Source organism: Camarhynchus parvulus, chromosome 14 (genome assembly GCF_901933205.1).
Source record: "Camarhynchus parvulus chromosome 14, STF_HiC, whole genome shotgun sequence".
In the NCBI taxonomy this organism is placed as follows: domain Eukaryota; kingdom Metazoa; phylum Chordata; class Aves; order Passeriformes; family Thraupidae; genus Camarhynchus; species Camarhynchus parvulus.
The window spans coordinates 1,541,740-1,555,134 of record NC_044584.1 but is presented as its reverse complement, the minus strand read 5'-3'; the positions used below and the strand labels follow the sequence as shown (position 1 = coordinate 1,555,134).

The 13,395-nt window shown below is 44.5% G+C and overlaps 1 protein-coding gene across 2 annotated transcripts in view; it reads left to right on the top strand.

Annotated features, from left to right (window-relative positions):
* CLUAP1 (clusterin associated protein 1) overlaps positions 1–13,395 on the top strand; it is a 60,472-nt gene that overhangs the window by 37,382 nt on the left and 9,695 nt on the right. For both annotated transcript variants that reach the window (XM_030958085.1, XM_030958086.1), the window contains exons 9-10: positions 1,741–1,813; positions 12,907–13,011. In XM_030958085.1, the coding sequence (XP_030813945.1) occupies positions 1,741–1,813; positions 12,907–13,011 (178 nt within the window). The remainder of the gene's footprint in view (positions 1–1,740; positions 1,814–12,906; positions 13,012–13,395) is intronic.

Genomic DNA, 13,395 nt, shown 5'->3' with positions numbered 1-13,395 from the left:
CAAAAGTGTCACCATCACAGCAGAAGATGAAGGACAAGAAGAAGAAGGAGGATAGGACACACCCAGATTCCTCCATCTTGCCTCTTGAACCCCGATTCTAAATCCCCAAAATTCTACTTTTTCACCCTGTGACAAATTCACTATCATTCTACTCAAACATTTGTGGCTTCTAAATCCTCACACAAAGTTGGGAATTGTTTCTATGGGCTAAAATCAAAGGCACAGGTGTCTTTGACTCCGTGCCAAGGTCTCTGAGCCCCTGCCAGGGTCTCGAGTCCTCCAGGGCAGCCAGAGGAATGTCCTGGGTTCTGACAGGGAGGAAAGATGAATCTGACTCCATGTTCTTAGGAGGCTTATATTATATTATATTATATTATATTATATTATATTATATTATATTATATTATATTATATTATATTATATTATATTATATTATATTATATTACATAATATATGCTATAATAAACTATACTAAAGAATAGAGAAAGGATACTTACAAAAGGCTTAAAAAGATACTAATGAAAAACTCTCCAGAGTCTTGGCACAGCCTGACTGTGATTGGTCATTAAGTTAAAACCATTCACATGAAACCAACCAATGACCAGTTGGTACACAATGTCCAAACCACATTCCAGAGCAGCAAAACACAGGAGAAGCAATCAGATAATTACTGCTTTCATTTTTCTCTGAGGCATCTCAGCTACTCAGGAGAGGAAATCCTGGTGAAGGGATTTTTCAGAAAATATGACAGTGACAGGCCTTGGAGGTTCCTTTCTCAGCCTCCATACTTATGGAAACACATTTCCACATGAAAGTGTGAAGAACTTGTGCTCCATTCTACGTTTCATGCTCTTCTTGCTTTCTTCCCTCTGTCCCATGGAAATTCCAGCTGAGTCCACGTTTCCTTCCCACAAGTGCTCTGTAAGTGTGGAGGTCTGATCACATCAGAGCAACTTTTAATTAGAATCATATTTTGCATAGAAAAATCAAAGACTCAGGAAAATCTTATTTCAGTCTACAATTAATTAACTTTCCTCTGCCTGACTGGAATTGAAGAGACTAAAATTAGCAAAATTTGTGGCTAAATCTTCTATCAGCTGTTGCCACCTGTTCTTGTTGTGGGTTCTGGCTGTGCCTGAATCTGTGCATTCAGATCTCACCTACTCTATCATGTTTCATTTGCTCTTCACCATTAGCATTACCCAAATTTAGGCTAAATATCATTAAAATGGGCTAGGAAGGTCCCATTCTGTGACTTTGAGTGTCACTGACCTTCATTTGGTTGGTTCTCTTTACACCAGAGTGGTTTAATAAATAATGGCTGTACTTTCCCAACTTATTGATAGAGTTGTTTGCCCCAGTTTGGTTTGGAGCTTGGGAAGGTGTGGATTCTTTCTGGTTTGGATGTGTGTCAGGAAGTGCAGTCATTTCCCAAACCATCCTGGTGTTTAATGGACTGTTGGCTGGAAACAACTACCAAAGTGTGCTTTTCAAAGCAACAGCAGGGATGAAGACAAATAAACTAATTTTCCATGGGATAAGAGATGTTTTACCCAGTGGGGATCTAAGGTTGAATTTCAGTGCACTGCTTGACTTGGCCTTTATATCCTGACCCTCACAAAGTAGGCAGGAACTCCATGTTTCAAATCAGACCTGGTTTTCCATAAAACAGGAAATTTTAGGACATTTTTTAGTCCCTGTGGCAGCTTTGCCAAGGCAGCTCTTTCCTCTTCTTGCAGGAAGCAGCCAACATGCTACGTCTGATCCAGAACAGGCTGAAGGAGGAGGAGCAGCACCTGCTCAAGAGCGGAGGTGAGTGGCATTTCCTTCACCTCTTGTAGTAGCAGAGGAGTTGCTAAGTGCTGGCTACTCCATGTGGAAGTGTCCTCTTCCAAGGGCATGTGGGGTGATGACAGAGTCAGCAGGCAGGGGCAGAACAAGTGGAATCATGACAACTTTAAAGGACAGCAGTGAAATGTTCCTCTATGGAATGTTCCTCTGTGGGATGTTCCTCTGTGGGATGTTCCTCTGTGGGATGTTCCTCTGGGATGTTCCTGTGGGATGTTCCTCTATGGGATGTTCCTCTGTGGGATGTTCTTCTGGGAAATGTTCCTTTGTGGGATGTTCCCGTGGGAACTGTTCCTCTGGGGAATGTTTCTTGGGGAAATGTTCTTCTGGGAATGTTCCTGTGGGAAATGTTCCTCTGGGAAATTATCTGGGGAATGTTCTTCTGTGAGATGTTCCTCTATGGAACATTTCTCTGGGAATGTTCCTCTGTAAAATGTTCCTGTGGGAAATGTTCCTCTGTGGAATGTTCCTGGGGAATGCTCTGTGAGATGTTCCTCTATGGAACATCTCTCTGGGAATGTTCCTCTGTGGAATGTTCCTCTGGGAAAAGTTCCTCTGTGGAATGTTCCTGTGGGAAATGTTCTGGGGAATGTTCCTCTGGGGATGTTTTTCTGGGAAATGGTCCTCAATGGAATGTACCTCTGTGGAATGTTCCTCTGGGAGTTGTTCTGTGGAATGTTTCTCTGGGGAATGTTTCTCTATGGAATGTTCCTCTGGGAACGTTTCTGAGGGAATATTCTTCTGGGGATGTTCCTCTGTGGAATGTTCTGTGGGAAATGTTCCCCTGTGGAATGTTTCTCTGGGAAATGTTCCCGTGGAATGTTCCTCTGGGAATGTTCATACAGGAATGTTCTGTGGAATGTTCCTTTGTGGAGTGCTCCTCTGTGGAATGTTTCTCTGGGGAATGTTCTTCTAGGAATGTTCCTCTGGGAATGTTCATATAGGAATGTTCTGTGGAATGTTCCTTTGTGGAGTGCTCCTCTGTGGAATGTTCCTCCAGGGAATGTTCTTCTAGGAATGTTCCTCTGTAAAACGTTCCTCTGGGGAAAGTTCCTCTGTGGAATGTTCCCCTGGGAAATGTTCCTGTGGAATGTTCCTCTGGGGAAATGTTCCTCTGTGGAATGTTACTCTGTGTAATGTTCTTCTGGAGAATATTCCTGTGGGAAATGTTCCTCTGTGGAATGTTTCTCTGGGAAATGTTCCCCTGCCTTGCCAGTTCCCCCTGCAGAACTGAGGAATGGCCATGGTCAGCCGGTGAGTGCTGGGCAATCCCAGGGCAGGTTGAGGCTTCATTTCCCTGCTCCCAGCCCTGCCTGGGCACACAGACTTGTCCCAGCCCCAGGGCATTGCTGCCTTGAGAGCAGACTTGGACAGAGGATTCTTCTCAGCCAGCTGCTTCATGGAGGTGAGGGGTCCTGCTGGTTGTGCCCCATCACACACGTGCTGGGGTGTCCTGCCAAACCAGAGTGCCCTTTCTGGCCCTCTTTGGTTCTGTGTTCAGAATGATTCTTTTTGACACATCACAACTTTCCCAGATGAAAACTCCCAGCTTAAAATCCTCTCTACTATCATCAATCTTCTCAACAGGATCCACATTTGCCTCCCTGCATTTCTTTGATTTTAATGTACCTGCAAAAGGGGAATGCAATTTAAATTTGAGGGTTTTTTTTTTTTTTTTTCTGAACTACTTCTTAATTAGGATCAGAAGGGAATTAATGACCTCTGGAGAGTGTAGAAAGCTCACAAACCAGATACTGCTCTTTTTGAGCCAAACACCAGCCAGAACTTGATCATGAACTACCCCTGGGAATTTAATATTGCAGTCTCTGCATTTTTATTTGATACTTGGAGAAACTAGGAGGAAAGTTAATTCTCAGGGTCAGAGGGAGAGTTCATGAAAGCTGAAATTGAGTAATGACATAAAAGTTGCACTTCACACTTTGTTTGGTGGCTGAGATTTTCAGAGCAAACTCGTGAAAGAGGAGATTCACTGATTTCTGCCCATCTTTGATCTCATATCAGTGAGGTAAAGAGTGAGGAATTTTCAGCTGAAATACAGGATTTGTAACATAAATTACAAAAATGTGGAATTATTTCAAGGATTTATTTGCATGAAAAAGTCCAAGTCCTGATGTCTTGAGAATTTTTGAGGTAAAAAAGTTCATCAGGAGGTGGACATCAGTCACCAGTAATTGGCAGTGTGAGGTATAACATGAAAATTTGCTGCTGCCCTGCTTTGTCCTTGTCTGTGGATTTTCAGCTGGAAAACTGTCCTGTCACTTTCCATCTCTGAAATAAAAGGAACTTTTAGTGACTGAATTAACTGCCACCTAAGAATGTGATTATTACTTTTAATGACCTCAAATATTACCATAATACATCTTAATTCAAGTACCAAATTGTCATAATTAGCATTTATTCTAGTGAGAAGAGCACCAGGATCCTGCTTTCCGGAGCTGCCTCATTTATTGCCTGTCCCATCACCTTGGCAAATCATCTCATCTCTGTCAGCTCCACCCTGCCTTTGTCTGGGAAACTCTGCAGGGGTGGAGCTGACAGGAAATTTGCCTCTGGGGCTGTTTTCCAGTCAGGAGCACAGAAGTTAATTAATGGGATGTTTAAAGCTCCCCAAAACCTCAGTCTGCTCATACTTAACAACCTGGGCTCTCCCCTGAGTGCAGACCGCCCCTCCTCTTGTAATTAATTAAAAGCTGCCCTTTAAACAATTCAAACCCAAGAGCTTTGCTGTGGTGAGAGAATGAAGTACTTGGTGTCTGACATGGCACAGCTTGTTTGCAGAGCAGCTCTGTTATCCTCACACAGGGAAAATGCACATTTGGCACAAGAGGAAGCAAAGCCAGAGCAGCAGGGTGGGCTCAGCACCTCTGAGCAGCTTTGCCCAGCCTTCTCTCAGGGTTAATCCTGCAGCTCAGACCACAGCAGGCATCACCTGAGGGATGAGAGCACTGCCAGGGACCTGCAGCTGCATCTGGCACTGATTTTATCAGTGAGGAAATGCTGAGAGGTGCTGCAGCCTGAGCACTTCAGCCTTTCAGCTCCTTGGATTCTGGTGCTGCATGCTCCTGAGAGGATGTGCCCTGCAAGGAGCCAGGAAGGGAAGAGTAGAGAAGGACTTCACCATCAGAAACATCTTTGTGAGGCAGGTTTTTGGAGGGAAAAATGTTTCATAGAATCCCAGAGTGGTTTGGGTGGGAAGGGGCCTTAAAGCTCATCCCATCCCACCCCTGCCATGGCAGGGACACCTCCCACTGTCCCAGGCTGCTCCAGCCCTGTCCAGCCTGGCCTTGGGCACTGCCAGGGATCCAGGGGCAGCCACAGCTGCTGTGGGCACCCTGTGCCAGGGCCTGCCCACCCTCACAGGGAACAATTCCTAATTCCCAATTTCTTGTCTAAATTGACCTTACTTCAGTTTAAAACAACTTCTAGCTTAAACTGTAATGTACTAACGTTTAGTTATTAAAGCATAGTAACATGAACATGGTAATTATAGTAGTTAGGATAGGCTGTAGATAAAAGTTAAGGTATAGTTTGGTTCTACTGTATTAAAATGCTCAGCAAAGAAAAGTAAATAATGCAATGTAACCAAAACCAAAGGGTCTCCAGGCCTGCCTGCAGCTGGAGCTGACAGCTGGAGGCACAGGCTCTGTCACTCCTTGTCCTGTCACCACTGACCCTGCTGAACACTTCATTATTCCACTTAACATTCTTGAGTAGTGCCCCCACACAAAGCAAGGTGCTTTTATCCAAAGTTTTATTCCATCTTCGGTTTGTTTGGAAACTTAGGGCTTTGTTGTCTGGGCCTTCCACCCAGCAGACACAAGGATGGTTGAAGTGGGCCCTGGTTTGGTTTTGCTGACACAGCAGGGCTTGGAGATGGAGGATGAGCTCCTTCTGTGCTCAGTGCAGGGTGGGCAGGCTGGCCTGGCTCTCCCAGGGCTCCCTGGCTGGCCCTGGAATGTTGGGGTGGGGCAGTGAGCTGCCTTGGAGCAGGTTCATTGCTTCCCTCCTCAGAGGGGCTGCAGGGCAGCTTCTCTCCTAACAGCTTAAATGAGAGATGTGGGACTCCAGGCAGCTCTCTAAAATGCACTTTATTGTATCCAAGAGGTTACAGCAGTCCAGGGTTGTGGGTGACAGAGCCTGTGCCTCCAGCTGTCAGCTCCAGCTGCAGGCAGGCCTGGAGACCCTTTGGTTTTGGTTACACTGCATTATATACTTTTCTTTTGGTTACAGTGCATTATATACTTTTCTTTTGGTTACATTGCAGTTTATACTTTGCTGAGCATCTTCATACAGAAGCACCAATCTATACCTTAAGTTTTATCTCTAGCCTATCCTAACTACTGTAATTACCATATTCATGTTACTATTCTCCAATCACTAAAAGTCAGTACATTACAGTTTAAGCTAGAAGTTGTTTTTCAGTTTTCTTACAGTAGGAAATTCTAAGACTTTTTTTTCTACTTGCAACTTTGCTGACTTGTTTGCCTGTGCTCTCTTTCTGCTTGGTAAAAACATCTTCTTGTTTGAAGTAAGTTTATCCTTTGAGTCATAAAAACCCTTTCTAACTAACAAACCTTTTGCTTTCTTAGTTATCTAGTAAGACTGGCTCAGCAATTCTTTTCTTCTATATCAAAACTTGCTTCCATCTCTATTCCTTCATCAGACTCTACATTTAAAAATCTTTCTGCTAAGCACACACATATCTGTGAGACTTTCTTGTCAAACTTCCATCCTTCCCAACACTCTCCCTCTGGTAACACTTTGCCCCTGGGAGCTGCACAACACTTAATGAGGCTTTCCCAACAGTGTGGGCTGTGGGAGTGATAAATTTGTTGCCATTAATTGATAAAAGTCAGCATCCTCTCTGCCCTGTGAGCTCTGTTACTCTCCCACACCCACAGCATCGATCAGCTCTTCATTGTCTGGGTCCCCTGACCTTATCTCCTGCTAATTTGGTAAGAAGGGTTCCAAATTAATTCCTCATTTCTCTCTGCAATGAAGCTGCAGCAGTTTTGGACAGCTCTCAGTTCAGTTTCAGGCTGAGAAGCCTAAATTCTGTTTCTCATAAAGGAGAGCTGTGGGATGGAAGTTGAGTTGTGCAGGTCTGTATTAACAATAAAAAAAGTCTGTGGATATGGTACTCACATAAAACTGTCCAAATTGTTTAGTGTTATTAATCAAAAGTCTGGTGGGGATTTTTTAAATGTTTTTTGGGGGGTTTTTTGGGGGGCTTGGGTTTTTTTGGGGGGTTGTTTGGGTATTTTTGTTTCGTTTTTGGGGGGTTTGTTTGTTTGTTTGTTTGGTTTGGTTGGGGTTTTTTTGCTTCCACACGTGTCAAATCAGCTTTGTCTCTGACAGAGCAGCTCCATAAAAACACTGCACCAAAAAAAAACCCAAAAAACAAAAAATCAACACTAAATTATCTGAAATACTGTTCTTAAACAACATAAAGATTTTGAACTCTTGCTACAGATCAGGCTCTGAGAATTATCTGCCTGATGAAATTACACATAATTAAGTATTTGCAGCAGTATAAAAATGTCTTTTGTGCTGAGCAAGGAGGAAGTTGTTGTTATTTTTCTAATCTTTGCTTGGCAGAAGATGCCCTGGGAGAGGCTGATATCTGCTGCCCCTGTGCCACATCAGGACTGCTGCCATGTAGCAAATCCAATTGCTTGAAACTTGTTAATGTCAAAGTGACACTTGGAACAGTGTATCAGACACTGCTTGGGGAAGGCTGGACGTGGCTCTGCTGTCAGGTGTGGGTATTGGATGCTCTGGTGCTGGATTGTGTGAGAGGAGAGGCCAGGGAAGGTCCCTGACCACAGCAGAAATTCAATTTATTTCATCAGGTTTATCCAAAATTGCAAAAATTTTGTTGAGCAAAAAGGAGCAACTTGGAATGTTTCTAAACTGAAATATTTTTTCAAATTCTTCAGCTTACTGCATTTACAGATATTTTTCACTCTTTTACACATTTCTTCTAATGCGTTTTCTCACGTTCTTCAAGAGCTTTTTATCAATTTAAAACAAGACAGTACAGAATCACAGAATCCCAGAGTGGTTTGGGCTGGAATGGACCTCAAAGCCCATCCAGTGCCACCCCCTGCCATGGCAGGGACACCTCCCACTGTCCCAGGCTGCTCCAAGCCCTGCCCAGCCTGGCCTTGGGCACTGCCAGGGATCCAGGGGCAGCCACAGCTGCTCTGGGCACCCTGTGCCAGGGCCTGCCCACCCTCACAGGGAACAATTCCTAATTCCCAATATCCCATCCATCCCTGCCCTCTGGCAGTGGGAAGCCATTCCCTGTTGTCCTGGCACTCCATCCTTGTCCAAAGTCTCTGTCCACCTTTCTTATAGGAATATATTTTTTTAAAGTTAAATATTTTGTTTTGAAAGTATAAAAACTTTGAATTTCTCAAGATACTTCCTTTATTTCTTTTGGCCACTGCTGTGCCCAGGATTAATTTAAATACAGGGAAGTACTTGCTGTAAAACTGAAATTTTCAGTGACTCTTCCACTTTCTGTTGTGCTGCTCCATTCAGTCCACCCTGGATCCTCTTGCTTGGTCTGTGGAATGAATAAACATTGATTTCCCCAGCATTTGGAAATCTGCACTACTGGAATCTTGTTCAGCAATGACCATAGGATTTAACTGATGCTCCTGGGTGCACCCTTTCTGCTCCAGAGCTGATGCAGACCAACAAAAAGCCCCATTCAGCAGCTGTGGGGTTGGAGAGGTGGCTCCTGGATGATTCCTGGATGATATTGCTGGTGCCTGGGCCATCCATCTTCTTGTGAGAGACACTTGGAACTGGTCCACAGGAGCTTTGTGTGGTGCTTGGTGGGTAACTGCAAATTCATGACCTAATTTTATAGTGCTTGGATGGATTTTTGGCTTGTAAGACTGTTAGAAATAGTTCTGGTCACCAAATATGACCTCTTGATCAAATGGGCCCAAAAATAACCTAACTGCTCACTCCTGCTAAAACTCCAAATCCCAGTTTAAGTGGAGCTTGTCATCCTGAGTTAATTTTAATTATTTCAAGTGGCTGACACCTATTGGTTCCCCAGGCAGTGGTTAATCATCCTCACTGATAAATTGGGAGTTTGGATTCTGTGGATGGACCAGGCTGGATGGACTTGGAGCAGCCTGGCTTAGAGGGAGGTGTCAATAAAGTCCCTTGCAACCCAAATTATTCCATAATTCTGTGACCTTAAAATGACCATGCAAGGTAAATAAGTGCACTTAGAGCTACCTCTCCAACCTTGTTCTGTATGTTGCTCTTACTGCCCAGTTTTTGCTGCACAGCTCTGAATATCCCAAGTTTTCCATGGAATTCCAAGGAGTTACATCTCAGTACCTGGCTGAATTCCTCTCAGGGAGGGATGAGAGATCTCAGTTTTGTGCTAAGGACAAAGGACCTTCCCTCCAGATATTTTTCTGTCCAAGCCTTTCTTTCCCTTCAGCCTGCAGAGCTGTGGGTTTAGGAGTGTGGTGGCTGATGCAGAGCTGGTGCTGTGGGTTTGGTGTGACAGTAGGATGGGTTTGGCAGAGCTGAGGCTTTCAGTGGGCACTGGGCTTCACTCTCCTTCAAAACACATCAAAAACCCCAATCCCCCCTCCTTTGCTTTTTGCTGTTCCCTTGTTTCCTGCTCTTTATTTCATTTGGGATCAAGTGGCTGCCAGTTGCCCATTTGATTGTTCTCATGATGTTTTCTCACCCAAGCAGCATCCTGCTGGCTGCAGTAATTGCTGTGGAGCAGTGCCTGTGCTTGCAAGGCAGTGATTTTCTGAAATTGGACACACTGCACAGCACTTACAGCTAATTCCAGAGCATATCAATAAACAATGGCCACTGTGCTCATTATCCTCACCACAGTAACTTCTTATTTTACAGCTGGATACCTTTGCTTGGAATATTGATGCAAACTACCAAATCTGCACTGAAATCACTGCTAAGTTATTAAATCATGCTGCTTTTCCTTCGAGCATTGCAAATTACCAGAAATTAAATCATTTCAATGTAGTATTATCTGTCCAGGTATCAGCTCTGATTTTTTTTCTGGGAGCAGGAACAAAAATCCCTCCTTTGGAGATCAGTGGAACCAGGATGTATTTTTTGTGGCTGGACAGCTTTAAAGGAAACTAATTTAGTTGACTGAAACCCATCTTTATGAAATAGAAATGTTGAAATGAGAGGCAAGTAGGGTTTAAAATCCCAATATATCCTCTCTCAGGCTGATATTTGGAGTGTTTTCTGTGCAGCAGAGGCAATCACAGCAGTGGGGAGATGGGCCCAGCACAATTTACAGACTTGTTCTGCTGATTACCTTTTCATAATAAAAATACAAGAGCTGCTTAAAACCTCAGTCTGGAGCTTCTGCAAGCTGCCAGCTTGGCCTCAGTTGGGGCACATGGATTGCTGAATAATAATAAATAAGTCTGTTGTGAGAACTCCAATAATCCTCATGTAAACCCATATAAATCTCATAAGCCAGCTCCATTCAGTGGGTTCTGTACTCCATGTACAAGCACATGGCAATTTGTGGTTGATTATCTTCATTGCTTTATGCTGATCCTGAGGAAAAAATGGTTTTTTTTTCATAAGGAATGTTCCTTGTCTCTTCAAAATTGATTGTAGTTGTCTGTGCAGTGGTACACAAATGAGATTGTGGCTTCTAGGGCAATAAGTCTTTTTGCATGTTGTTAAATGAAACTTTCTGAGCTGTCACTTTTTATGAATACTTTTTAAGAATTTAAGAATATTTTGGTGAGAGCTAGGCACACTGGGTGTAGAGTGAGGGGTTGGTGTGGAACACTGCCTAGGACAGGTCACACTGGGCTGGTGTTTAATTTAATCCTGATAAAAAACCTGTACTCAGCTTCTCTTTATCTTGTATATTGGGATAATTTCTTAGCACTGTGCTCTGGTTCTGTGTCCTTGGGATTTAAGCTCAGCACAATTCAGCTCAGCTGATAATTCACATTGTACATGGGCAGAGCTGGGCTTGGTCATAGCAGCCTTGGGCTGGACTGGAACATTAGATTTGGTTTTGGAGAGTGGAAAAGGTGCTTGGTGTCATTTCCAGAGGGAGCAGGAGGCTTGGAAGCAGGAATTTGGGTATTGCTGAATTTGCAGCTGTCACTTCTCTGAGCCTCTGGCAGGAGCTCAGTGCAGTGATGCTCTGAGCTCTGTGCTCCAGGACTGCAGCCAGGCTGGTCGAGGAAAGCCCAAACTCTTGCCATGGATCCATAACAGGATTTATTTCAAAGTCACAACTCAGCAGGAAAAGTGCTGTACTGGGGTTATTGGGCAGGAATTGTTCCCTGGGAGGGTGGGCAGGCCCTGGCACAGGCTGCCCAGAGCAGCTGGGGCTGCCCCTGCATCCCTGGCAGTGCCCAAGGCCAGGCTGGATGGGGCTTGGAGCACCTGGGACAGTGGGAGATGTCCCTGCCATGGCAGGGGTGGCACTGGATGGGCTTTGAGGTCTTTTCCAAGCCAGGCCATTCCATGACATGCTGGGAGTTCAGGTGATAAATTTATATTTTCATTTGGCTGGAAAGGCAATCCAGGCTTTTTAAAGGCCCAGGGAAGAATTTGTTCCCCCTCTTCCATCCCACCCTGCTCTCTGGCAGTGGGAAGCTGTAGCTCCCTGCTCAGCTGGCAGCTCATGCTCAGCAGATCCCAGACAGGAGCAGGAAGCACAGCTGGACATGGAATGGGAAAGCTTTAGATAAGAAATCCCTGCAGCATCCTCAGCTCTGGGCAGTGCTGCTGCCTAACAGGAATGACAAAGCCTGAAAGGGAGAAATTGCTGCTAAAAATAAAATAACCAAGAAGAAAGGAAGAAAAACACACAAAATAAGAATGAGGGCATTTTAGTAGCAATAAGAACCATCACAGATATGATAAATTCATTCTTTAATATATTGAGCACAAACTTGAATCCTTTCTGGAAGCTCCACATGGCTCCTCCCAAGGATTTGCCCATGCAAGGCTGAACAAAATCTCAGTTTCCTAAAGGCCAGGCAAACAGAAGCAGCATCCAGGTCACACAGCAGTGAGTGATTCCCTCATTGCCAAAGAAGAAAGTGCAAATAGAAATTGTAGCTAACTCTGCTGGAGCCTTGCAATCTTACCAGGCTGGCAGAAACTTCCCTTGCCATTATTATTTTCTCATTAACTTAATATTGCAGTGAAAAAGAGGATGGGAAAATGTCAAATATTTGTATATTGTCTGATAATTAAATACTGCAAAGATGTGTCAGCTCATTACTAATCCTAATTAAAGTAGTTATTTCCATTTTCAGCTTGGACATGTGTGTAATTAAATGTACCTGGGAAAGAATTGCCTATTTTCTCTAAACAATCAGCAGCAAATGTTGCTGTGCTGGGTCCTCCCATGGGGTCCTGTTGTGTCTGTCCTGGCACTGGACTGGGAACTCTGCTTTGGATGGGGAGAAGGAAACAAAGGCAAATGATGAAAATATCTGAAGAAGTTCCTGGTCTTTGGAAGCTTCCCTGTCTCTCCAGCATCTTGGGTTTGGCTGGAGCTGCATTCCTTGATCTGGGGATGTGGAACTGTGCTTATCTAGAATTAAATGAAAGGCAAATAGTCCCAGGAGATGGGTTTTGACATTGCTGGTGTCAGGGTAAAACCTGGATAATAAACACACACTTCCCAAATGCTTTTCAAAGAGTTTTGTCTTTAAATCACCTGCTGAAGTAGCAGCTGCTCCTCATGCCCAGAGGAGATGTTTGAGCAGCACCTTTAAGTTACAGCCTGGGATTGTCCCAAGGCTCTTTCCAGTGGGTGCTGCTTTGGCTCTCCCTTGCTGAAGGATTTCTCCTGGGGATGTGGAGATTGGCCATTGCCCTGTGCAGGAATTCTCAATTCCTCTTGGGCTTGAGCAAAGGTAGAACTGCTGCTGTCTCCTGTATCCACCTGCTGCTGTCTCCTGTATCCACCTGCTGCTCTGGGCTGGGGTTGCTTTGGGTGGTTTTAACCAGCTGCCTTTGTTTTTCACCAGGTAATGATGACTCTGACATAGAAATCCAGGAGGATGAAGGCTCTGACAGCGAGGGGGATTTGCAGATCACGAGGCACCACATCAGTACAGAAACTCTCCTGCCAGGTATCCTCACCCCTCCTGAGCTGCCCTGAGCCACAGGGATGGGCTGGAATTACCTGGGTAGCTGCAAATGTGAGAAGCCCCTGTCACCCATCAGGGTCTTGGCACTGCTCAGCTCTCAGGAGCTGCAGGAGGATTAAAGCCCTGTGGGAACAACAACAGTGCTTCCCGGGCAGCAAATGCAGGATTATTTACTGGGAAAAACAATGACTGTGTGGGGAAAATCCTGCCTTGGCATTGCCTTCCACATTCCTGAAGCAGTTCTGTACAAAGCCTTAGGGAGGCAATCCCATTTCTCCTTGCAAAACATTTATTACCCTGTAGCTCTTGGCACCTGTTTCAGCTGGGAAACCTTCAGTGAGTCAGTAAAGCCACCTGCACTGCCTT